The 26,830-nt window shown below is 51.0% G+C and overlaps 1 protein-coding gene across 2 annotated transcripts in view; it reads right to left on the bottom strand.

Moving 5' to 3' along the window:
- The window catches only part of LOC147730598 (ferroportin-like), a 91,254-nt gene that overhangs the window by 15,983 nt on the left and 48,441 nt on the right, over positions 1-26,830 (bottom strand). For both annotated transcript variants that reach the window (XM_086955355.1, XM_086955356.1), the window contains exon 7: positions 4,118-4,777. In XM_086955355.1, coding sequence (XP_086811481.1) covers positions 4,118-4,777 — 660 coding nt within the window. The remainder of the gene's footprint in view (positions 1-4,117; positions 4,778-26,830) is intronic.

Here is a 26,830-nt window from a genome sequence, read left to right on the forward strand (position 1 = left end):
CGCTCTGCACGTCGCGCTACCGAGCGCTTAAAACCAGGAAAGGTTCGTGGAAACCCCTGATTGCTTTTACTTGACTCCTGAGGCTTGAGCCGGGAGGTTGTTTATTTTAAAATTGTACTCCGTCTTTTTCATGAATTTCCCGTGTGTCCTTTCCCCCCCCCCGCACTGAACCAATAGTGTTTGTTGTTTTAATGACACACTAGCGCCAACTCTAAAAACTTTATTTGCTGAACTCTAGCAACTAAACTGTAGACTTGCCTGCCCTGGGGACGCGGTCGACTCTATGACCGGCATCAGGCAGGACTAGTATAGTTAGAAGAGTCAGGCAGCGGCCATCTTTGTGTGGGCTCGCGCTGCACGTCGCGCTACCGAGCGCTTAATACCAGACGTTAATGGCTCCGCGCAGCGGACGCGCATTGCGGGCGCGCTGGTCGCGCGCCGGAGTCAAGCCAGAGTCCTGCCCGTCTGCGCCCGTCCGCGATCGACCGGGGCGAGGGGCAGGACACCCTGAACCAAATAACATAGCTCTGGCAGCTAATAGGGCGTACTCCCAACAGCGAATCCTTTACACACGCGCTACTCTACTAGAAATAGGTAAGACCCCCATTAAACCATGTTGGCACTCCATGGACCCTAACGCGCTTCCACCACAATGTACTATATGTAATCATCTATTCCAGACTGTTCCAAACTGCAATTCCCATGTGCCTAACCTAAAAGTGATGCTATTAAACTGTAGATCCATGATAAAACATAAAGTGGAACTAAGGGACCTACTACAGAAACAAGACTTTGACGTTCTGTTTCTTACTGAAACTTGGTTAGAGGAATCTTCATCCCCCGATATACTTGAGACAGTGCCTTTGAACTACAGCTTATTGAGAATCGACAGACCCAAACAGCGGGGTGGAGGTCTTGCTATGATTTTCAAAAAAGAACTGGAATGCACCCTTACTAATAAAACCATTACTAATAGTGAATGTGGAACATTCTCTATAAAAGTGAATCCGTCTATGACCATTACTGGTCTTCTCATTTATCGGCCCCCGGGCAATGCTACCCCTTTCTGTAACCAGCTCATAGAAACAGCCACGCAATTAGCCATAAAATATAACAACTTCATGATTCTAGGTGACCTGAATCTTCACTTCGAAGATATTAATGCTAGGGAAGCCCAATTACTCAAAACAGCTCTCCACGCAATGGGAATTACACTGCTTTCTACCTTGCCCACCCATCAACATGGTCACCTTCTTGACCCTGTCTTCGCCACCTGGGAAGGTATCATAATACACCCCCCCGTCCCAATAATTTGGTCTGATCACTACATGATTACTCTTAACATACCCATTAACAAGACTACGAATAGTGTGAACAGACCTCTGTACACTAAGCGTCGTAACTGGTAAAATTACACCTCTGAACGTTTTATCAACGAATTAAAAACCAACCCTCCTCCAACAGGACAATCCCTACAAGACACCTGGAACAACTACGAAATTTGGCTGAACAGGGCACTAGATAAAATTGCACCATGGACTTCCAAGCCCCCAGTCAGGAGAACAAAATCTGAACCTTGGTTCTCAGAAAAATTAAAAACAGCTAAAGCCCGCTGCAAAACGATTGAAAGAAAATGGAGAAAAAATTATTCTACTGAACTTAAGGAAACCTATAAACTGGAACTAAAATCTTATCAGAGATTAATAAGAGAGGAAAAAAGTATTTTTTATCAGAGCAGAATCGAAGAAGCCACCAATCCAACAAAAGAACTATTCCGGATCTATAAGGAACTTACAGACACCTCTAGACTAGATACTCAGGACACTTACTCAAATGATTTATGCGAACAAATAGCGGATTTCTTTGTCAATAAAGTAGAGAAAATTCACGCTACCTTTCCCATCTCCTCTACTTCTGGAATGGAAGCGTCCCCCTCTCAAAAAACCTTCCTCACCCAATTTAATACTCCTGACAAAGCATACCTGTCTTGCATAATCAATAGTATCCACTCTGGCTCCCCTAATGATGTGTGTCCTCTAGAAAAAAGTGAGGACATCATGGACCATACTCTCATGGATCAAATAAGTCAGATGATAACCCTCTCTTTTAAAGAATGCTATGTTCCGGAAGCTTGGAAAACTGCTCAAGTTATCCCTCTCAAAAAAAAAAACCAACATCCCGGTTACCCAATTTCAAAATCTTAGGCCAATTTCCCTCTTGCCACAATGTGCCAAGATAATCGAAAAAGTAGTAAATAAACAACTGATGGCTTTTCTAGAATCAGAAAACGTACTCCACCCTACTCAATCCGGATTTAGAGCCAACTATTCCACGGAATCAGCTGTTTTGTATTCCACGGAATACATCCGCATAATGGTGGACGAGGGGGAGACAGCAGCGTTGGTCATGCTAGACTTAAGCGCAGCTTTTGATACTGTGCTACATGCCACGCTGCTGTCCCGACTCTCAGACATCGGAGTGAAAGACCATGCTCTGGCGTGGATTAAATCTTTCCTTACGAAAAGATCTTTTCAGATACACTGCCCACCCTTTAAATCATCTTCTCGTGACGTGAGCCATGGGGTTCCACAGGGCTCCAGTTTGAGCCCCACCCTGTTCAATATCTATATGGAGCCCCTGGCTCAGGTCGTAGAGAACTTCGGGGTGGGCATTGTCAGTTACGCCGATGACACCCAGCTCATGTTTAAGCTCACTCCTGACACCGAGAAATACGCCTCCAATTTCTCGGAATGCATGGCTGCTGTCGCCATGTGGATGGATAACAACTGCCTCCGGCTGAATGGAGATAAAACAGAGGTGTTGGTGGTAGGAAATAAAACCTCTCTATCGTCGCAGGCGTGGTGGCCCACAACATTGGGCGACTTTCCTCACCCTGTCGAAAAAGTGAAAAACCTTGGAATTATGATCGACTCCGATTTGTCAGGAAAATCCCAAGTCAACAAAATAATAGACAAATGCATCGGTACGCTAAAAATTTTAAGAAAAATCATTGATCTCATTCCTACTGAAGCTAGAAAAACCATCGTACATGCGCTAATCACACCTCATTTGGACTATGGGAATGTTCTCCTATTAGGACTGAACCAAAAACATCTTCACCAGCTTTAATGCTTACAAAATGCGGCCGCTCGCATGGTACTGGGCTTACCCAAAAGAACATCCGCCAAGGCGGCCTTGTCCAAATTGCACAGGCTCAATGTTAGGGAAAGAATCAAATTTAAGAGCCTTTGCTATGCCCATAAGATAGCCCATAACAAAGGTCCCACCTACCTAAGAGATCTTTTGACTATCCACCGCCCTACCAGAGACCTTAGGTCCTCAGGAATGTCACAATTCAAAATCCCACGTGTCCACAAAGCGAAAATAGGCGGCCGCTCTTTTCGCTACCTTGGAGTAAAACATTGGAATGCTCTACCTATTCATCTAAGAATGGAACCCTCAGAGACTCTTTTTAGAGCTAAACTAAAAACTCACCTCTTTCCTTAATAACTGTCTTCTCTGACCGTCCCTTATCAATTCTCGGTGAGTTTTGTAGGCAATTAGAGCGGGGATACACAGTTGTGCAGCCAGGCGCTTTACAAATCTCTTATTATTATTATTTAGTGATTAACCAGGCAAAAAAAAAAACGCGAACACGCAAAGTGCCCCGAGAACACCCGCGTACACGCAAAGCGCCCCGCAAACACCCGTGAACACGCAAAAATAAAAAAATCCACAAATTCGCGAATTTTGCGGATTGCGAATTCGCAAATCCGCAAATTCACGGATCGCGAATTCGCAAAATTCACCCATTCTTACTTATAAACCTTCAAAATAAAGGAAGATCTTGCCATAGTTCCTAGTATCCTATGGATCTGTATTCCTGCATACAGTAAGAATAAGGACACATCGAATAACTTATTTTCTGAGTAGGGACTTCACCCCCTGCAGCACTTATCTAACTCTAAATGACATTTTCCCTCAGTTCCTAGCTTACCAGTCCGTCTTTGTGTTGTACAGCCATATTTTCCCAGCTTTCAAGTTATACCACTCTAAAAGTAACTGAATAACATTAATGCTAAGGCACACGGATATTTTAGGAGAAAAAAACACTTACCAGCTCTGGCGGCAATGATCCCTGCGAACAACAAGCCAACAGATAGAAAGGGTACATAGTTGGGGCTCATCTCCATACCCTCAATGGCAACCCTGGAACTCTCTACCAAGTTCTCCTTTCCTGTCGTAAGGTTGACTTCAGTTATTGCATCCAGAAAGTCACCTGCAGATGAAATATTCCCCAAGGACTTGATGTTGGTTAGTGAAGAAGGGGATACATCCAAAGGGCGTGTGGGAAGGAACACAGACACCACACATAACATCAGGCTGGAGAGATGAGCTATTCCAGAAATAACCCCTGTCCGCACCAGTCCACATCTGCGCTGGAGCCGGGTGTAGGCCACTGTCCCTAAGATGCCAACAATGGCTGAGAGACCCATCAGAATGCCCAACACAGAGCCGCTCAAGCCCTGTGTGTAGGCGTAGCCAGTGGCAATAGATTCAAATCCCAGAACTGTCATGTAGAGGAAGGCAAGGCCCATGCCAGCCAGGAACACAGGCTGCTCATAGTACGCCACCCAGGCATCTCGGAAGGTATAGAAAGGCCTGGTGATGATGTCAGAGCAGCTGGGCGTTTCCATCTCCTGAGGCGCCACATTGTTTGAAGACTTCTCATTCATCAAATGACCATTGACAGAGACATTCCTATCTGGATGTGGTCCTGAAAAAATGAAACTATTACATTTTCACATTTCTTCTACAGGGTAAACAGACCAACTATATTTAATCACGGGTGTACATCAATGTTCATATATTGTTTTTAAAACGTTTACGTTTCAAATATGTAATCTAGTCCCATCTTTATTGATAGGACGGTGCATTTTGAATTTCCTGTACAGTTAATATTCTACATTGCTTTTGTTCATCAAAGATTTTAACCATCTTCAAACAGAGCTGTGCTGACCATTAATCACCCGTACATTACCGCTAAAGCGAATGGAGGGATGGTGGGGGGTGCTCAGGGCATTTTCAAAGTCAATGGTCACTGGCCCTGACTCTGGCTACGCAGGGTTTAAGGAAGCATGAATAGCAGGGGGAAAAGAAGAGAGGGTGAGCGAGAGATAAAATCAGAGAGAGAGAGAAGAGAGAGAAAGAGAAGAGAGAGAGAAAGAGAAGAGAGACAGACTGAATAAGAACAGAAAGAAAGAACTAGGAAGGGCGCAGGCCTGGTTTCAACATTTTTCCCAGGGCTGAATTTGGTTCCCAGTCCAGCCGTTTGTTAAAAAAACTAAACTCTATGTGCTAGACAACAAAGGGAGTGAAAATGTAACATATTAAAGAATTCTGAAAAGGTTATTAATGGGACAATATTGCCCAATCTTGAGTAATTTATCCAACGTTGTAGCCAAAAGTTCCCTAGGATTATTTAAAACTAAAAGTAGATCTTGGACCTGGTTTAGAGTTTGGCAGATGGGATATCTGTCACAAATAGATGGGATACTCATAATCCATCACCTTATTACAAGCCCCATAGGATATAGTACACTTCAATATGGCAGATGTTTTTATCCCATCTACCAAGCTCTAAATCAGTCCCCTTGACTTCTAGGCATAATTGCAGACTGTCCAACATTGTGCCGATGTATTGTGCATTATACATCCAATTCCACTGACATTCATTAAATAGTCTTGGCCTTTGTAATGTCTGGTCTTCCCCCTCCAAGTATACACTGAAGCCTGTGTAGTGGTAACAGGTATTTATTGTTATTTAAATACACTTCTGCTGAGCCAGGGTGCCGAGCGTCTTGCTATGCCTAGCTCCGGTCGCCAACTCCCGATTCTCGTTTCGCGCCTTCGCTATTCTGCCTTCTGCGCATGCGCGCGCTCCTAACGCTCCGGTCTATGACGTGACGCGTCATCGCGTACGCGTCATAGACTAGAGCGCACACCACATATCTCCCCCCTTTTAATATGGACAAAACAACAATTCCCCCCCATCAAGCTGGGTGTCCAGTGGACAAAGTCATAGTCTATGGGGGCGCAGGGTCAGGCCCCTTCCTACTGTCCATCCATTACAAAGTCCCTGTATCGCAAGGGCGCCGTGACAGGCCTGCCACTGCGGGTGTGTCTTACCGGCATGTTCTCCTTCACTTCAGACTCACACCGTGATTTCTCACCATCTCTCGAATCTTCTCTCTGTGTTACAATCGCTGGTGCCTCTTCTCTGTCAGTAGACTCTTGATTGGGCGCATCTAACTCATTGTCCGCTTCTGCTCCTTCCCACCGGTCTGCCACATTTGACTCTGGTTGGGGCATTGCTACTGGGCTGTCTATCCGTGTCTCATCCTCCTCCGACTTGGGCCACCTTATTATCTTGTTAACTCTGGCCATGCGGTCTTGGGACCACACCTTCCCGTCGCTAAGGAGTGCCGCTCTGCCTCGCACCTCCTTGACCTGTAGTGGCTGGCTGAACTTGCTTTCGCCTTTCCTTTGCATGGTAGGGAGTTTGACCCTGACCCACTCTCCTTCTTCCAGACTTGTTTCCTTTACATTACGTCGTTTATCGTAGTGGGCGGCGTAGATCTTCTGGGCCTTCTCCAAGTTGTGCTGCACCACTGCAGGAGACCACTTGCTGGTGATGGTCTTTTCCCTCCACACTACGTTGTCACGTGTGAACGGATATCGGCCTCTTAGTACCTGGAAGGGGCTGTACCCCACGGCCGTGGGGGTGATTCTGTAGGCCCACAGCATACTCATCACTTCCGTCTCCCAGTCTTTTCCCTGCGAGATGGCTGCCTGTACGGATCCCATTAACACGCGGTTGAACCGCTCCACTTGACCGTTGCAGGCCGGATGGTACACAGCTGTGTGCTTTGATTCAATCCCGTTTCTCCTCATGAACCGGACCCATTTATCCGATACAAATTGTGGACCATTGTCGCTGAGGATAGATTTTGGTATGCCCTCTCTCAGGAAGACCGATGATAGAAATTTCAAAATGGTGTCCGTTTCCATGGACTCTTGTATGTCCACTTCGGGCCATTTGGAGTACTTGTCCATGATGACACATATGTATTTGTTCACTCCTCTGCTGTCCAGGATGGGCCCTAAAATGTCTATGGCCACATTTTCCCAGGGGCCTTGAGGGGTGTCGAACTTCCCTAGTGCCGGTCTGAGGGGACGTAACACTTTGTCTGCTCCCTGGCACTGTCCACACTCCCTCACTTGTCTTTCTATTTGTGCGTCCATACCCGGCCACCAGTACATCAGCTTGACTCTTGCCTTGGTTTTCACTATGCCCAAATGACCCTCATGTAGCTGCTCCAACAGTTTCGGTATTAGGGAGTCCGGGGGCACGACCCTCTCACCCCTATACAAGAATATCCCTGAATCACTTACGGACAGTTCCTCCCTCATTTCGAAGAACCTCCGCACTCCTTCTGTAAGCATTTTTTTGTTCGGCCAGCCGGCGGTGAGGTGCCTTTTTACCTCCATCTTCTCCTCGTCCATATCGTAGGCAGCCTTCCATTCCTGAGCACTGATCGTCGTCTCATGGTCCTCCATGCTGGCCACCATCTCTTCGCTGTCCTGGGCATCTTCCGGCGCTTTATCCATGGCCGCAGCCCTGCTGAGGTAATCAGCAACCCTGTTTTGTGTCCCAGGCAGATACTCCACATCGTATGTGTAGTCCAGTAGTTTCAAGGTCATCTTTGCAATTCTCGGGGTCGCTGTATCATGACCCGAGGAAGTTAAAACTTTTACAAGTGGCTTGTGATCTGTCTGGAGTTTAAATCTGGTGCCCCAAATAAACTGGCGGAACTTGTTCATTGCCCAGGTGACCGCCAGCATCTCTTTTTCGATCACACTGTACCTCTGTTCTGTTGGGGACAGTGCCCGGGATGCGAAGCTGATCGTCTCCGTAGACCCATCTTCTCTCACTTGCGCCAAGACCGCCCCCAAACCTTTGTCGCTCGCATCTGTGGTTACTATGGTCTTGCCATCGGGCATGAATCCTTGCAGTGGGATGGCCTGGCTGATGCAATCCTTGACGGTGTCAAATTCAAGTTGGGCTTCCGCATCCCATTCAAATTTGGTCTTGTCCCTGGTTAGTTGCCTCATTTTGTGTGTTCGGGTGGCGAAGTGTCTCACAAATTTACTATAATACTCGGCCATACCCAGGAATGACCGCACTTCTTCCTTTGAGCATGGGGCCTTGGCTTTCTTGATAGCCTCCACATTCTGTACCTTCGGTGTGATCCCGTGCGTCCCTATTTCGTGGCCCAAGTACGTCACGGCCTGTGTCCCAATCCGGCACTTGCTCCATTCCGCCGTCATGCCTTTGTCCTGCAGCACCCCTAGGACCCTGTGCAGCTTTTTGTCGTGATCACCTTTGGATGAGCCCATCACCAGGATGTCATCTTGAAAATACTGCACCCCCGATATGTCCTTAAACAATCTGTGCATGAGCTTCTGAAACACAGCCGCGGCGGAAGCTAGGCCAAAGGGCATTCTCCTGAATTGGTAACATCCAAATGGTGTTATGAAGGCCGTGTACCTCCTGCTCGCCGGGTGGAGCTCAATCTGGTAGTACGCTGACGTGAGGTCTATTGTGGTGAAGTGGGTAACGCCTTTTGTCTTCGCCAACATCTCCTCTATTCTGGGGAGCGGAAACCTCTCCACTATGAGATTTTTATTGAGTTCCCGAAGGTCCACACAGAGGCGGACCTTGCCGTTGGGTTTCCTGACCACCACCAAGGGCGAGAGCCACTCTGCACTGTCCACCGGCTCAATGATGCCCTGATCCTCCAGTCTCATCAATTCTTGATGTACCAGTTCGCTCGTGGAGATGGGTATGTTTCGGACTTTGTGCACCACAGGTACTGCTCCTTCCTTGAGGATCATTTTGTGTACGAATTTGTCCAGTTTGCCCACTGTGCCCTCGAAGACTTTCGGGTATGCTGATCTCCAATCTTCGTCTCTGTGCAGGGGCCATTCATCTGTCAAAAGTATCTGTTCCTTCCCGCCAGGGTTGAGGATGATGCCCAGGTCTCCTGCGTCTCTCCATCCCAGCACAGATGGGCCTTTTTCCGCCACGTACAGGGTGCACGTGGCCGTCCTTCCTCTGAATTCAAATTCAAAGTCCCGGCACCCCACTAAGGGAATGGCGTTCTCTGTGTATGATATGGGCCTGATGTCCGGAGGCCATAAGTCTGGCCCTACAACCGGAGCGAAATCCTCTTCCCAGATGGACTTTTGCACGATGGTCCAGGGAGATCCCGAGTCCACCGCCACGTGTACTTTCACCCCTCCGATGAGCATGTCCGTGCGGGGTTTATCAGTTCTCTTCCCTGCCACCTCCAGCACTTGGTCCTCGATGCACAGCACCAAATCGCCTTCGTCCAACTCATCTTCTCCGCTCACATCAACGGTGGCTGCTTCTACACACTTGACTGAGGATTTCGACCCTTTCTTCCGACATACCTTTTCAAAATGTCCGGTCAAACCGCAGAACGCGCACCTGGCGCGGAAGGCGGGACATCTTTGATCCTGAGCCGAGTGCGCCGTGCTGCCGCACCTGTAGCACGCGAATTTGCTGCTGGGGCTGGGGCGGCTCGTCTGCTTTCCCGCTCCTCTGGTGTCTTTCCGCATCTCTCCATACCTGCCCTTTGGATTGCTGGAGTGAGGTACCTCGTCGATCTTATTAATCATTTGCCTTGGCACACTCTCCCTTTTCGCTGCATCTGCTCCTCGCTTGGACATCTCTGCTTTCTTGACCATCGCCACCACCTCCTTGAGAGAGGTTTCATTCATTGCCCATAACTTATCTTGGACGGCTCTGCTGGTCGTGTGCATCACGATCTGGTCTTTTATGTATTCGTCTTGGAGAACACCATACTGACACGTGATGGCCAAGCGCCGTAGAGCTGCAACATAATCATCCACGGATTCACCCACCTCTTGCTTTCTCTGCTGAAAGTTGTAGCGATCTATGGAGACGCATACTGCTGGACGGTAGTGGCTGTCTAAATCATCGAGTGCGTTCTTGAAGACATCTATCTCTGCTGCACCCCTCTCCTTGGGTACTAGGTTCTTGAATACCCTCGCCCCTTCTGGGCCTAAATTGTGGAGCAACAATCTCTTCCTTCTTGCCGGGGTGTATTCCGCTTCACCCTCGTCTTCCAGGGCTTCTATGTAGTTTAGAAAGTATTCTTTCCAGTCCTCCCATTTTAACTGCGGCTCACCCGGTCTGGGTAGGAACGGTACCGGCGCCATCAAGGCTGAGGCTTGGTTTGCCATTCTTGCTTCACCTCTGGGGTTCTCCTCCTGTGCACCTGACTGGCCGAACCCCCCGGATGTTCCCGCACTTCCTGCTGCGTCCCCTTGACTCCTAGGACTGCCTGGGGTACTGTCCCTTATGGGTGGCGTGAGGTTATCTTCCTGTGTCTCTACCTCTGACTTGGGGGTGATGCCCTTGGCTGCCAGGGTGCTGGCTGTGAGTTCTGTACTTTGGGCAGCACTGACCTGGTGAGTTGAACTGTTTCCCGGTCTTTCTCGTGGTTTCTGCGCTGCTGCCACGCCCTGTGCTCTTGCTGGTTGTTGTCCTGTCCCTCTGGCTGATGTGGGACTGTTAGGGGGATGTAGATCCAGTTCTGTGTGCACGGTGATGTTCTAGGTGCCAGCCTCGTCGCCAATGTAATGTCTGGTCTTCCCCCTCCAAGTATACACTGAAGCCTGTGTAGTGGTAACAGGTATTTATTGTTATTTAAATACACTTCTGCTGAGCCAGGGTGCCGAGCGTCTTGCTATGCCTAGCTCCGGTCGCCAACTCCCGATTCTCGTTTCGCGCCTTCGCTATTCTGCCTTCTGCGCATGCGCGCGCTCCTAACGCTCCGGTCTATGACGTGACGCGTCATCGCGTACGCGTCATAGACTAGAGCGCACACCACAGCCTTCAATTACACCCATCACACTGCAGCCTGCATCAGTGGTGTAACACAGGCCCCCACAGCCCCCATGGTGTGGGGCGTGAGGAGGAGTTGCAGGGGCCATCCTCAACACAGTACTCAGGCCTGATTAAATCCGGAGTGGGGGCCTCCCCATGGACCTTGCAGGGGGCCTCCCTCAACTTTCGTTATGCCACTGGCCTGCATCATACAAAAGGGCTCGTTCTCACTTCCGGGATATTTTTTTGCTGTGGTATCGGCCGCACCCGGGAACTAACAATACCATGGAGTGAAGTATTTAGTAGGTGTCATATTGGCACTTCTACAGAGGATTGGTAGCTCTTTTCCATGTTCTGATGTGCGGATCACAGAATGATGCGATTTTCCCGCTCAAATTCCTTGAAGTATCACCTGGCGAGAGTGGGGTGCAGGATTCCGGCATAAGTTAGAAAACGCTGTCAATGTTTTCAATCAGAGATTATGAGATACATATGGGGAAGTCTCACATGTCGCATGAGGAAGCTATCCTCCTCGCAAAACATAGGGGGTGTATGGAACCTCAATCCTGTTAACATCGTGGGGACAAAAGAGTAAAACAATCGAATAGGCAAGGGGTAGGCATCTGACTGTAAACAGGAACATGAACGAATAGGAGACAATAAAAAAGCCCTACAATGTTAGAGTTGAAAGGAAAAAGGTCAGAGCAAATGTTCCTGGCTCGTCTTCACACTCTATATTTCTTGAATCTATATACATCTGAGTTAGCTGCAGGAAAGAAAATGGCCGAACCTAAACATAAATTCACAAAGAGGTTCCTATGACTTACTCCTGTAATACTCCCGACTTCCAAGGAATAGCCAGGGGTTTGATACTGAAAAGCACTAGTAAGCCACAAGTACAAGATGAACGCACAGAAACTCAAACACCAGCCTTTGTGAGTTGGACCCCTTTTCTCATTCTAAATGTACTTGTCACATAATGATTGTATTTTCCCAGCTTTCAAAAAGTTGCAGACTTTTCGGAAACCCAATCCAGGGGGTGGGTTTTATTTGACTGTGGCTTTGGGAGACTGAAGCGTGCACAATTACCAATCCGTACAAGGAGAATCTACCAATATGATCTCAACTTTTTGGAGACGCCTAATGTATGCAAAGAGATGCCTCGCCGTCTATGATCGGTGATCTATATTTATTTCTTTTTCTAACAATCAGCGTCTTTTGCATTGTTACATTTTCAAAGGTGGTGGTTGATAAGTTTTCATAACCTTGGTTAAAAGTATACCGATTTACACAACTAATTCTCAATCGATGGCACGCAATAATACTCATAACTACAGCCGCCTGATTAGGCAGAATAAACCCACTGGTATAGCAAGGTAGATATGTCCATGCTAAGTGCGAAATGCACTGCTATTGGTATCACGCGGTATCACGTTAACCCTACAGGGGTGCTTGCACAGAAAACTTGCCCTCTGATTTCGTCACCACATCCCAGGTGGAAAACATTGTGCTTGATGGTACACCTGATCAAAGTTCCATCAAGAGGGTGAAACATGGACGCCAGTTTGGACTCCAATATGCTCTTAGCGCTAGCCTGAGAGCAAAACCTAACTAAACGAACTTCATGGAGCTTCTTAGAAACTTAGCTTAACTTACATTCTGTCAGGTCTGGGAAACCTGGGGGGCGCGCAGGCTAAGGGCGCGCCATGAATGACTCACACGGACACCTTGCTTGGTTCGTCGCGTGGTCCCGACTAACTCGGGGACACGCCCACCTTTATTTTTATGTAACGTACGCGGCGCCGTGCGCCACCGCGTATGCGCACGTCTACGTGCGCTGATCAACTAGACCGCAACTGTGCAGTCGCAACATTACATTCCTTTTCACCTTTGGTATGAACAAGGATCCCCCCCCCCCCCTTTTTAACAAAAGGTATTGCTCTGAGTGTCCAAACAAATAATAAGACATGGCCGTCCGGCCTGTTACCAGTCTCTTCATGATCTCTCAGCCCACTGCGTAGTCAGCCATCCGGGAGGAGGGCACCGGGTTTCTTCTCAGTCCATAGCCTGCCGCTTGGCCACGGAACAGCACTCTCCGGGGTGGTTCACTGGAGGGAGTGCTTGTGCCCAGAGGGCTCTGGGGGTTCTCAGGGAGAGTGGCACTGGGGGTGCCGGAGGCTCGCGGTTCCTCTGCAGAGTCCACGCCCCATTCCTGGACGGCGGCTTCGGGAGTGCTTTGGTTGCTTCCTGGCCGGGTTGGTGATGCTGTTGATCCCCCATTCCTCTCGGAGCTGGCTGGATCATTCCGGGGGTCGGCAGCCTTTTTGAAGAATGAGACATTCCTGGTGACTGTTTCTCCCTCTCGCTGGGCGGTGACCATGGTCCCGTTCCGGGCAGTGACAGTCCATGGTTGTGGCTCAAACGGGAGTCTGAATTTGCTTCCTGGATACCTGTCTCGGACGTACACCCGGTCATTTTCGGCAATGGATGACTCTTTGGACTTCCGCCGGAAGCTTGCATAGTCATTAGACTTTTTCCTGTTGTGCACAGTCCTCCATGATTCTGCACTGGTGGGGTTCCAGGTGGGGTGATTTGGGAGGGTGTCTCGGATCATACGTCCCATCGTGGACGGACCTGGGGCTGCCTCAGTGGTGCGGTGCGGGGTGAGCCTGTACTCTCGGAGGAAGGAGTAGATTCCCCTTTCCACCGATGTCCCCTCAGCATGGGCAATCCGGATGGTTTTGTTCAACGTGCGCATGAATCTTTCCACTTCTCCGTTTGATTGCGGCCATCTGGGCGTTATTTTCCGGTGTAGGATCCCCCACTCCGCTAGATACTCAGCAAACTCTTGGCTCTGAAAGGGGGGACCGTTGTCGGTCTTGACTCTCACGAAGATGCCATGGGTTGCAATGGTTTTCTCGAATTTGGCAATCACCTCTTTTGCAGTGAGGGATGTGATAATCTCCACTTCCGGATATTTCGTGTAGTCATCCATGATGACGAGCATGTGTCTTCCATCGGGCAGGTGACCGAAATCGGCGCTGACGTGTTCCCATGGTCTTTCCGGGCCAACTTCTGTGATGACTGGTGGTGGGTTTTCTGGGAGTCCCGCTGCTTGGCACCACTGGCACTCTTTGACGGCCCGTTCCACTTGCGAGTCCATGTCTGGAAACCATAGTTTGGCACGAAGTCTGCTTTTTGTTTTCACCACTCCCTGGTGTCCTCGGTGAGCGAGGGCGATGGCTTGCTGTGTGAGAGTAGCCGGCATCACGATTCTGGGCCCTCTTAGCACGCAACCCTGGCTATCGACTGACAGCTCCTCCTTGACCCTCAAGAATGTTTCCAGGGCTGTTTTCGCTTGCGGTGTTCTCTGGCCCAATGACGCTTGGAGCGTTTTCCACTCGTTAGTGCGTATGGCATTCGAGACAATCTGGAAGATCTCGTCATTTTGGGTGGCTTCGATGATCATTTCCATGCTCATGGGGAGCGGCCTGGACCTTTCAACCACTGCATTCACAAATGACTCAGTGTCTTCAGCATCTTCCCTCTCTCCCGGGGTGGCTGCCCTCGGATGGCGTGATAGAAAGTCCGCTGGGTTGGTGGCTCCCGGTTTGAACTCTAACAGGTAGTCATATTCCTGCAGCTGCAGAATCCACTTTTCAATCCTGGGCGGTGGTTTTGATACTGTTCCCCTGAATAGTGGAATTAGGGGCTTGTGGTCTGTTGAGACGGTGAACGGGTGTCCATACACGTACATGTGGAAATGTCTGCACGCCCAGTGGATAGCTATGGCCTCACGTTCTATCTGAGAGTACCTCTGTTCCGTCTCTGTCAGCGATCTGCTGGCGTATGCAATCGGTGCCCAGTTATCTTCTCCTTGACGTTGTGTGAGGACGGCACCCAGACCGAAGGGACTGGCGTCGACGGCGATATTGGTCTGCTTGGAGGGGTCAAAGTAGGAGAGCGTCTTCTCTGCCGATAGGGCTGCTTTCGTGTTTTGGAACGCGTCCTCCTGCTCTTTGCCCCACTGCCAGGGGGTGGATGTCTTCGTGAGCTCGCGGAGAGGTCGGGTGATGTTGGAGAGGTCCGGGATAAAGCGACCACAGAAATTGACCATTCCTAGAAAGCTCCGCACCTCGGAGATGTTTGTCGGGGCGGGAGCCATCTGTACATCCTTAACCTTCTCTGGATCGGGGGCAATGCCTTTGTCTGAGAATGTGTACCCGAAGAAACTGATGGTGTTGCGGAGGAATTGGCATTTTTCGCGGTGCAGGGTGAGGCCTGAGTCCTTGAGTCTTTGTAGAACTCCCCTCAGCCGCTGGTGGTGTTCCTCCACTGACTGGGCATATATCAGCAGGTCGTCGCTGACGTTGAGTACGCCTGGGAGTCCGCTGAGCACTTCACGGATAGTATTTTGGAAAACTTCTGCAGCACTCGATATGCCGAAGTTGAGCCGGCGATATCGGCGTAGGCCCACATGGGTTGAAAAAGTAGTGATGTACCTGGAGTCTGGGTGGAGTGGAAGCTGGTGGTAGCCCGAGCGGAGATCGACTTTGGAAAACCATTTGGCTCCATTGAGTTCGCTCAATATGTCGTCAATGGTGGGTGTCAGGTGACGCTCTCGCTTGACTGCGGCGTTGGGCAGGCGCATGTCCACGCATATGCGCACCTGCCCTGGCTGTTTGGGCTTCCTCGCTACTACGATCGGTGACACCCAAGGCGTGGGCCCATCCACTTTCTCGATTATTCCTTGTCTCTCTAGGTTCTCGAGTTCTTCTTCGACCTTCTTCCGGAGGTGGAAGGCAATTCTCCGGTGCCGGAGTGCCACGGGTTGTATGGATGGATCAATGTGCAGCGAAACCTCTTTCCCTTTGAGGCACCCGATGCCCCTGAACATGTCGTCAAATTCTTCGATGATGGTGTCGAGTTCATCTTCTAGGACGGCCATGGCGTAGAAGATGAGTTGGAGTTCCTCGGCGGCTTTTCCGCTGAGTAGCATGCCACTCCCTTCTTTTGTCACATATATGGTGGAGGGGACTGTCCTGTCTAGATGACAGATGTTCGTCTTGAAACACCCGATGAGTGGTATTGGGGTTTTCTGTCCATAGGCGAACACTCGGATCTTTGCTTTGCTCAGGGTTGGCTTGTCACGCAGTTGGTTATACACGTCTGCTGCCATTAACTCGATGGAGGCCCCTGTATCTATAGTGGCTCTCACCTCTTGTTGGTTCACTCTTATGCGGCACTTCGGGCGGCGCTTTTTCTTCCTGGCCGGCTGATCGATGGCAAACACATAGTGTACGGGGTAGTCATGGACATCGTCGTCCATATCTTCGCTATCGGGGCTGTCTCTGATGGCGTGCGCTGCCTCCGTCTTCTGTTTCGAGGACCTGCATACCGAGGCGAAGTGGTTCCACCGCCCACATGCGCTGCATTTCTTGCCGTTCGCCGGGCAGTCTTTTGCTCTGTGAGGTGTGCCCCCACAGTATCCACACTCCTTCCGCCTTTCCGGCGGCTTCTTCCCTCCGAGTGACCGTTGTTTGGGGCGGACGACATGCACTTGTTCTGCGACGTTGACTTGTTCACTTTTAGCTGGCCTGTGCAGCGCTGCCTCCATGTGCGAGGCTCTCGCTTTCGATAGTTCCTTGGAGCGGCCTAGTTTCAGGATCTCTGCAAGGGGTTTTCCATCTTCTTGGAGAATTTTGACCCTGAGATCGGATGAATAACAGTTCTGGATTATCTGACCACGTATCTCTTCTTGCTCTTCCCTGAATCCACAGGTGCTAGCGAGCTCCATCAGTCTCCCATGGAAGGCATCTAGAGACTCATCCGCCTCCTGCCGGGCTTGGCGAAAAAGGAAGCGATTGTAATCTTTGCTGACCATGGGCTCGAAGTAGGCGTTAAGCGCTTGCAGTAGCGTGATGTAGGTGTGTGGCGTGGCCTCTGTCAGCGTCTTGTAGATGCGGTGAATGTCCTTACCTCCTAGGTGCAGGAGGAGTGCTCGGCGGCGGTCTCTTGCTGTCCCCGCACCTTCAAAGTAGAAGTTGAGGCGCTCCGTCCAGTCCTTCCATCTCGGCGCCAAGGAGGCAGGTGCGCCGTCGATCACGAAGGGCTCGATTGGGGGGATGGTCGTCATCGTGGCGCGGGCACCGGTTGCTCCACTAGGGGCGCTGCGCTCCGGGTCGTGAGACGAGGCTCCACCACGTGGGGACGGGCGCCACCGGCAGGGCAGCCGCTGCTGGGCACGTGTTGCGGATTAGCGAGGATGTGCGCCGCTATCGCGAGTCATCATCAGCAGGCGCTGTGACCAGGAGGCGCCACGTGTTTGCGAGGCAGGGCGACCATGAGGCGGCTTCAGTCACATGCCCTCACACGGGTCTCGGCCAGGGCCTCGCCGGGCCAGGCGGGGCAGTACATGGAACCTGGGCCGGATCGTCGATGCAGTTCGGGCTGTGCGGGGGGCACAGCGTGGGGTCAGACACCCCTCGTCGCCATTGTCAGGTCTGGGAAACCTGGGGGGCGCGCAGGCTAAGGGCGCGCCATGAATGACTCACACGGACACCTTGCTTGGTTCGTCGCGTGGTCCCGACTAACTCGGGGACACGCCCACCTTTATTTTTATGTAACGTACGCGGCGCCGTGCGCCACCGCGTATGCGCACGTCTACGTGCGCTGATCAACTAGACCGCAACTGTGCAGTCGCAACATTACACATTCATCATAGGGGACCTCGCCTCCCTGGTCCATATTGCACTTGGTTACCTGCCTGACGCAATTGCGCTCCTAGGGCCCCATCTCATCTAAAAATCAAGCTGTTGTAAGCGCCATGAAGTGAGCACAACGAGATAAGTAGTGCTTTATAAACCTCATAAATACACAAACAATTAAATACACACATATTTGAATAAAGTAGGACAAACAATGCATGCTACCCAAAAATAGTGGAGCTGGTTGGACTGGTACTCATCCCCTAACTAGGCAGCCTAAGTTGCACGTGCAAAGCTGGGGCTTCTGACTGCGTCAGCAGAAAGTTGTTTGCCTAAAACAGGATGTAGAACTTCGTTTCTTTCCAGTGAGAAGTAGTTTTTCTTCTGAAGTCCATTGCAGAAAAAAATGTTGTGACTGGGATTATGAGCGTTCCTTCACCTTCCAATTCAAGGAGCCTCACTGCTGAGCAAGAGGAAAATTCATCTTTGGTGGGGTGATCGGCACCTAATGATTCATTGGGTTGCAATGAATAGTTTGAGTTTCACTGTTTTTCTGGCAAATTATCAATTCGTTTTCCTAGGGAAAAAAATCTATATAAAATGTGCAGTTTTTGTCAGAGCTGCTGCGGTTTGGAAAGCTGACTCCACCATGGCTGGGCTTTCTCAAATAGGAGTTTAGTGGACTTGAGACACCCTCGCAAGTGCAACAGCTGTGCAAATAAAAAGGGAGCGGCTTCCATGGTATTTGGTTGTACCTTTTTAGCCTTAGAACTGAAAAAAGAACTAATGAGTAGGAAAGCAAAGAGAGCAATGCATTTCTCTGTAGAAGGTAGTTTGGATGAGAGTGGGGGATTTCACCACTCAATAACACTTTGGGGACATTTAATTTTTCTCAGGAAGATCAGTGAGGTAGGAGGTAGCTCAGATGGCTAAATAAGTTTAGCACATTTAGGGCCAGAAGTACTAACATTTTGTGTCATGGTTGCACCACTTTTGAGGCACATTCATGACACAAACTGCTAGTACATGTTTACAAAGCCACATAAGGGGCGATTTGAGCTGCCTTGCGTGGCTTTGTAAAAAACAAAATAGCGCAATGCAACAGCTTGCGCTGCATTGCGTTACCTATCATTCTCAGAGGCGTTCCAAAGGAATGTATGACGTTACAAAGCAAACATTTACAACGCATACCTTTACAACACAGTTTTTACATTGCGACATCCATTACAACTCATAATTTTACATCACATGCCACCACAATGCATTTTTTAGAAACTACATTTACAACGTATTCCATTACACCGCATTCCATTACAACTCATACCATTACAACGCATATTACTTTTAAGGCAACAGTAGGGTAAGTGTTGGATAGTGTAGGGGTAAAAATGACTATTCCCACTTCAGTGAGTGCAACAGTAGGATAAGTGTTGGATAGTGTAGGAGTAAAAATTACTATTCCCCATTACTTACCTTAAACTGCGTTGTAATGGCATGCGCTGTAAAAATCATGCGTTGTAATGTCATGAGTTGTAATGACATGCGTTGCAGTGACTTGCGATGTAATGGCTGCGTTGTAATGGCATCGATGTAAAGGATGTTGCATTGTAAAGGTAGTGTGATGTAATGATTGCGTTGTAAAGGTTAGGACCGGCATGCAGAAATAGTGATTCGAAACCAGGAGCCCACCCTGGATCGCGTTGGGGTCAGGAAGGAGAACAAAGCGCCACCAAAAGTGTCTGCAGCGACGTTTGAGCACACCCCGATCGCTGCACAGGAAGAAGCATCTGCCCCGGTAAGCGGCCAGCAAAAAGAGAGCGAACGTAGTAGAAAATTGAAAGCCAGCGCGAGCTCTCGCGAGAGTCTCGGCGGCCATATTGGGGCCAGGCGCTAGGGCTAATAGGAAAGAGGAGTCAGCGCGGCAGCCATTTTGAAGACAGGCTGCACAGTGATTGGTCGGGAAATACCGCGAGAGTACGCCATATTAGAGACAGGCACGTGAGCCAATAAGAGCACAGAACGAGCGCGGCGGCTATTTTAAGGCCAGGCACAGCGTGAAATCGAAGAAAAAGCACCTGAAAGCACTAGCAAGCAAATAAAAAAAGCACTGGCAAAGACAAAGAAGACAAGAAAAGAGCATAGCAACAAATATTAAAGAAAGAAAAACACCTGAAAGCGGAAAAGCACTGGCAAAGGCAAAAGAGTATATGAACAAATAACAAAGAGAAAAGACCAGTGAAGAAGAAAAGAAGGGTAAAATAACAGAGGCAGAAAAGACAGGAAAGAGGAAACAAGGCTAAGGAGGTCACAGAAGTGACGAAGTGCAACAAGGAAATACAGGGGACAAAAGTGACAAAAGAGAAAAATAAACAAGAGGAGAGAAAGAGTACAAATGGCAGACCCGAACCCAAGTGCGCAATACAGAAGACCACTGCCATTCAGCCTATCTGAACCGCAAACAGGGATAAGGTGGGAGAAATGGCTCAGGCGTTTTGAAAATTATGTTGACGCAACAGATGTCACAGAGGCCAAGAAACGAGGACTGTTTCTAAATCTAGTGGGCGATGAGGTCGAGGACCTTCTGAGTGACCACAGCGCCTCTCACCAGGCCGGGTCACCCCCTTGCTCCTGCCGATTCCTGCTCCTGCCTTCGCCAGAGTTCCTGCCTGCCTAGCTCCTGACCGCCGACGCCCCCCCCTGCCCCCGAGCGGCCCAGCCACAGCTGAGCCGCGCGCCTGACAGTTTTCCCACCGCTGACCCCCTGCGGCCCCACCCACCACTGGCCTATTTGCCTCCCCGCTCCCGCCGCCCAGCTGACCCGCCCTCCCGTCCCCCTTCTTATGTTGCCCCCAGAGCGACCGCGCAGCGGACGCGCGCAGCGGGAGCACCGATTGAGCGCCGAAGGTGCGCCAAAGGTAAGCCCGTCTGCGCCCGTCCGCGCCTGGACCGCGCCCAGTGCCACGACCCCTGGCTCCCGCAGACACCAGCCCACCCGCCGGACCTACTACGCCACCGAAATCTACGCACTCAACGCCGGCCGATCCCGGGATGCTATTGAGCCACCCCGAGACGCACTCACGGACCCTTCTGCTGCCACTCCTGCAAGTTCACCTGCATCCGGACCTGCACTACTCCAGCACCGACCAAGACCAAGACGAGCAGCAGCAGCAGCCACCTGAAATGCATCCTGCTCAACACCCGCTCCGTCCACAGACACGCCGTCGAGCTCTGGAACCTGCTCGTCACCACAGCCCCAGACGTCGCCTTCCTCACGGAAACCTGGATGAACGCCTCTTCAGCGCCCGACATCGCCATCGCCATCCCAGACGGCTACAAGATCATCCGGAGGGACCGCATCAACCAGACTGTAGGAGGCATCGCCATCATCCACAAGAACACCATCCGCATCACGACCTACACCGACGACACCCTCGCACCTGCCTCGCACCTGCACTTCCAGATCCACATCAACCCCAAGACCACCCTCAGAGGCACCCTCATCTACAGACCCCCGAGACCACGCACACGATTCAGCGAGGACATTGCCGACTTCGTCAGCCCGCACGCCCTCCCCCTCCGCTGACTACATTCTCCTCGGGGACCTCAACTTCCACCTGGAGAACAACAACGACCGCAACACCACCACCCTGCTGGACAACCTCACAAACCTCGGACTCAAGCAGCTGGTGACCACCCCCACCCATTACGCCGGAAACACACTCAACCCCGTCTTCTCATCCAGCAAGGACATCGACTTCAGCCACGCCACCGGACTCCACTGGACGGACCACAGCTGCGTCCACTTCAGCTTCAGAAGGACCACGATCCACCACCATCAGCAACAGGTTGCACGCAGAAGGTGGTACAAGATCACAACCGACCAGCTCGCGACTTCCCTGAGCAAGAACCCACCCACCAGCACAACGAACCCCAGCCAAGCGGCCACCAACCTCACGAAGTTGATCAGCGACTGCGCAGACGACCTCGCCCCCCTGAGGACCCCGCCTAGCAGACCCAGCAGCAAGAGAGCCCCTTGGTTCACCGACAAACTCAAGAGCTCCAAGAAGAACTGCCGAGCCCTCGAGAGAGCCTGGCGCAGAGACCCAACACCGGACAAAATGACTGCCCTCAAGCTCGCCACCCGAGAACACCACCAACTGATCCATGCCACCAAGAAAACTGCATTCAAGGAACGACTGGACAACAACGCACACAATAGCAAGGAACTCTTCAACATCGTTAAAGAGCTCTCCAACCCCAATGCCGGAAACAACAATATCACCCCTTCGCAAGACCTCTGCAACTCCCTTGCCGCCTACTTCCACAACAAGATCGCGGACATACACAACAGCTTCAGCACTCAACCGACGCACGCCACGACCGAACCACCACCCTCCGCGCCTGGACCCCGATCAGCACTGAAGACACCATCCGCACGATGAACTCCATCCACTCCGGATCTCCGACAGACCCCTGCCCTCACCACGTCTTCAACAAGGCCGACGCTGTCATCGCACCCCACCTGCGGGACATCATCAACACCTCCTTCGACACCGCCACCTTCCCGGAGAGCTGAAAGCACGCCGAACTCAGCGCTCTACTAAAGAAGCCATCAGCCGACCCCACCGACCTCAAGAACTACCGCCCCATCTCGCTGCTCCCGTTCCCTGCAAAAGTCATCGAGGAGACCGTCAACAAGCAGCTGGCCGCCTTCCTCGATGCGAACGGATCCCTCAACCTCTCGCAGTCTGGCTTCCAGGCCAACCACAGCACCGAGACCACCCTGATCGCAGCCACCGATGACACCCAAGCCCTGCTTGACAACGGAGAAACAGCAGCCCTCATCCTCCTAGACCTCTCCGCGGCCTTCGACACTGTCTGCCACCGTACACTAGTGCAGCGCCTCAGCAACGTCAGAATCCAGGAGAAGGTACTAGAGTGGATCATCTCCTTCCTCGCCGGAAGGACACAGAGAGTCCGCCTCCCCCCGTTCAGATCAGAAGCCACTGAAGTCATCTGCAGCGTTCCTCAAGGCTCCTCGCTCAGTCCAACCCTCTTCAACGTCTACATGAGCCCCATCACAAACATCGCACACCAGCACAACCTCAACATCATCTCCTACGCCGACGACACCCAGCTGATCCTCTCCCTCACCAACGACCCCACCACCGCCAGAGCCAACCTTCACAAAGGGATGAAAGAGGTAGCCGAATGGATGAAGAACAGCCGCCTGAAACTGAACTCGGACAAGACGGAAGTCCTCATCCTGGGATCTTCACCCCCCGCCTGGGACGACTCCTGGTGGCCCCCCGCCCTAGGCAGCGCCCCCAAACCAATAGACCACGCACGCAACCTGGGATTCATCCTGGACTCCTCCCTCTCCATGACCAGACAAGTCAACGCCGTCTCCTCGTCGTACTTCAACATCCTGCGCATGCTACGTAAGATCTTCCGGTGGATCCCCACCAAGACCAGGAAGACGGTCACCCAGGCCCTCGTCACCAGCCGTCTGGACTACGGCAACTCCCTCTACGCCGGAACCACCGCCAAACTCCAGAAGAGACTCCAGCGGATCCAGAATGCCTCAGCTCGACTCATCCTGGACATCCCCCGTCGCAGCCACATCTCCGGAAACCTGAGAGACCTGCACTGGCTCCCGGTCAACAAGAGAATCACCTTCGGTCTCCTCACCCACGCACACAAAGCCCTAAACAACCAAGGCAACTTCTACGCTCCCAAATGCCAGCTTCGATCGACCGGCCACGCCCTCGCTGCCGTCCCCCGCATCTGAAGAGCCACCACAGGGGGACGGTCCTTCTCCTACCTCGCCGCCAAGACTTGGAACTCCCTCCCGGCCCACCTCCGCCTGACCCAGGACCACCTCGCCTTCAGGAAGCAACTCAAGACCTGGCTGTTCGAGCAGTAGCGGACCCCTCTCCCCTAGCGCCTTGAGACCCTCAGGGTGAGTAGTGCGCTATATAAATGCTTTGATTGATTGATTGATTGATTGGTGACACTGCCAACTGCAGATATTAACACCTATGACAAGTTAACAAAGTGCCTGACGGATAAGTTCGATACGCAAAGAAATGTCGATTTTGAGAGGTATAGCTTCACGATCGCCTCCCAACAGGCTGATGAATCACTAGACGACTCCGCAACGAGGTTGAGGAAACTAGTGACTCACTGTGAATTTGATAAGTTTGATAACGAGCAGGCCATAAGACTACTAATCATCACAGGCTGTCGGGACATAGAATTCCAAACAAAAATACTGAAAGAGCCGATAGCACTAGAGAACATCGCCTTTAAGTCTCTCCAGGGAATGGGCCCCCCTATCCTTAGGGACCTTATATGCCCCAACAAGTCCTCGCGTTCCCTCCGCTCTGACGGGAGCAATTTACTGACCATCCCCAGAGTAAAGAGAGCTCGCTCAGGAGGCAGGAGGTTCTCTGTGAATGTAGCCAAGACCTGGAATGATCTTCCTGCCGCTCTCCGTCTGGAACCCTGTCTCCAGAAGTTTCGGAAATCTTTAAAGACATTCCTTTTCCCACGAGGAGTATGAGTCCGTTGTCTGAGGATCTTGGAAGCTAGCGGTGTGTATCAGCGCTGGGACGCTCTTGGGCAGCCATGCGCTTAAGAAATCTAATTTCATTTCATTTCATTTCAACATCCTAGCCCTAGCGAGGGCAGAAGCGCGAGCAACAGCACACGCGAAAGAAATGGAACGTGGCAAAGAAAGAGGTGAAGAACAAATTCATCGGATGGCGAGCGCAGGAAACACACAGGAGACGGTAGGGGCAGTCAGCGTCTTTCTTTATTTGCCAGTATACAGGTATCTGGTTGTCGCGCTGTGCATGAGCCACGCTCCTGGTCCCCTGACCTCTCCCCCCGAGGTCCTGCGTGTTTGTGTGTCCTGACCCCCTCCCCTGACCAGATGTGGTGTCCGGTGTCCTTGTCCCCTTGACCCTGAGCCCCAGGGTCCTAGTGCCATCATGTGGGCACGACATCTCCCCCCTTGTTGCAAAACTAAATTTCTTGCCAATAGTCCCCATGACTTGTGACAGTAATAGTAGAGAGAGATGGAGACGAGCGAGAGAAAGAGAGAGAGAGAGAGAGAGAGAGAGAGAGAGAGAGAGAGAGAGAGAGAGAGAGAGAGAGATATGTGTGTAGTGATAGTCCGCTCACATCTCTTTGATCAGTCTCTTGGTCTTTTTACACTCTCTCCTTGGTCGCTGTTCTCCGACAGCTGGTGATTGATCTTCTCGCGATGTCTCTCTGGTCGGTTCTTCCTTTGGCGTGTCTTCTTCTTTTTCGGTTTTCACTTCCTTAAAGTGGGAACTGTTTCTTGTGATCTGTCGTTGGCCGGCTGCGGCTGTGATCATAGGCCCGTTCACTTTCACCTTCAGCAGATCCTTTGCGAACGCGCTGTCTGACTTCCTCACTTGCCGCTGTTTCACAAACGCCATGTCCCCTTCCTCTATCTTGTGGTTCGTTGTGTGCCTTCTTTGATCGGCGTATTCTTTCATTTTCTCTTTCTGTCCTCTTTATTTGCCAGTTTACAGGTATCTGGTTGTCGCGCTGTGCATGAGCCACACTCCTGGTCCCCGGATCTCTCACCCCGAGGTCGTGCGTGTTTGTGTGTCCTGGCCCCCTCCCCTGACCAGACGTGGTGTCCGGTGTCCTTGTCCCCCTGACCCTGAGCCCCAGGGTCCTAGTGCCATCATGTGGGCACGACAGACGTGTTGATGGAAAATAAAATGGTAATGAATTAACTTTATGAAAAATTTATTTTTTGCGTCTGGGGCTTTTCTGAGGGCATTTTAGTGGGGCGATGCTCCTCCACTGTAATGTAAGAGCTGCCTTGGGGATTGTGTAAAATTGCTATTCCTCCCAGAGGATGGCGTAACAAGGAGACCAAAATATTTTTCTCTTTCTATATGTGCAATCTGTAGCACACACAGAAATAGGAAAATGCCTCGAGAGATTGCTTTATGCTCTCCTGCACAAAAACAATTCTTCTTGTAACGCAGGCACCCTTGCACCGTGGTGCACGAGGGCCTGCTTTAGGGCTAGGCTGCTTAAAGTACGACAACGCTATTAGAGAGCAGAAGAGCGCAATATCTTAGTAAATAATGCACATTTCTGCTCTCTCCCTTTCATGCAATGCAGCACAGAAAGTTGCCTTGCTGCACATTGCTAATATATTGCATGGGATGTCCAAATAAGCCCAGCTAAGTAAATACATAGGGTGCATTAGAATGGCGGGCGGACTTTGTCCGCCCGCCATCCTGTCGGAGAATGGGACCTCCCGCCATTGGTGCAGGAGTCCCGTTCATGACATTAGGATGCGCCGGCCACACTGGCGGGCGCATCCTGCATTCTTGACATTGAGGTGGGTGTTGCTCTCAGCGGCGCCCTCCACAATGCCAAGAAGGCATGTTGTTCACTTCCATGCACAATGTGGCAGGCACCGCGCATTGCCTGCCATGTTGTGCATGGAACTCAGGGGAGTACCATAGGTACCCCTCATGGGCACCCCTCACCGCCCAGAATTCCTGGGGGCCCGCTATGGGCCCCCAATAGCGAAAACCGCCTGCCTTTCTGTGGCAGCGCCTTTTCGTGGCGGCAAGGCACGACTCCTCTACAATGCTAATATGGATGGCGGTGTCTCCCAGACACCGCCAGCATGGTAGCAGCTTTTCCGGCCGGTCGACTCTGCGGCCGGGGGTAAAACCAGTGGATGGTCTTTGCGTCTACTGGGGTCCTATACGCCATGGTAATGTGGCGGGAGGGAAATTCTAAACAGACGGAGGTTTTCAGCGGGCAGATCGACACCGCTATACAGGCAGTGGCGATCCGCCCGCTTTCCAAATGACCCCCTTAGTTTGCTAGTACAGCCCCATTAATATATTCATACCGAGATACTGAGTTGCTGGACATGAAAGCATTGGAAACATGGGAAAAAGTACTCTGCAAGAAAGTGTATGTTTTTTTCTAATAATGGCATCAACAAATTGTTTATTGTGCTAAGATCACCATCCTACCAGCTTTTGAAAACAAGCAGATTGGTGAAAAAAATAACTTTTTTAACCACCGTTTTTGCATTTTCTAAGCAGTAGTC

This window comes from Lissotriton vulgaris, chromosome 2_1, assembly GCF_964263255.1.
Source record: "Lissotriton vulgaris chromosome 2_1, aLisVul1.2, whole genome shotgun sequence".
Lineage (NCBI taxonomy): Eukaryota > Metazoa > Chordata > Amphibia > Caudata > Salamandridae > Lissotriton > Lissotriton vulgaris.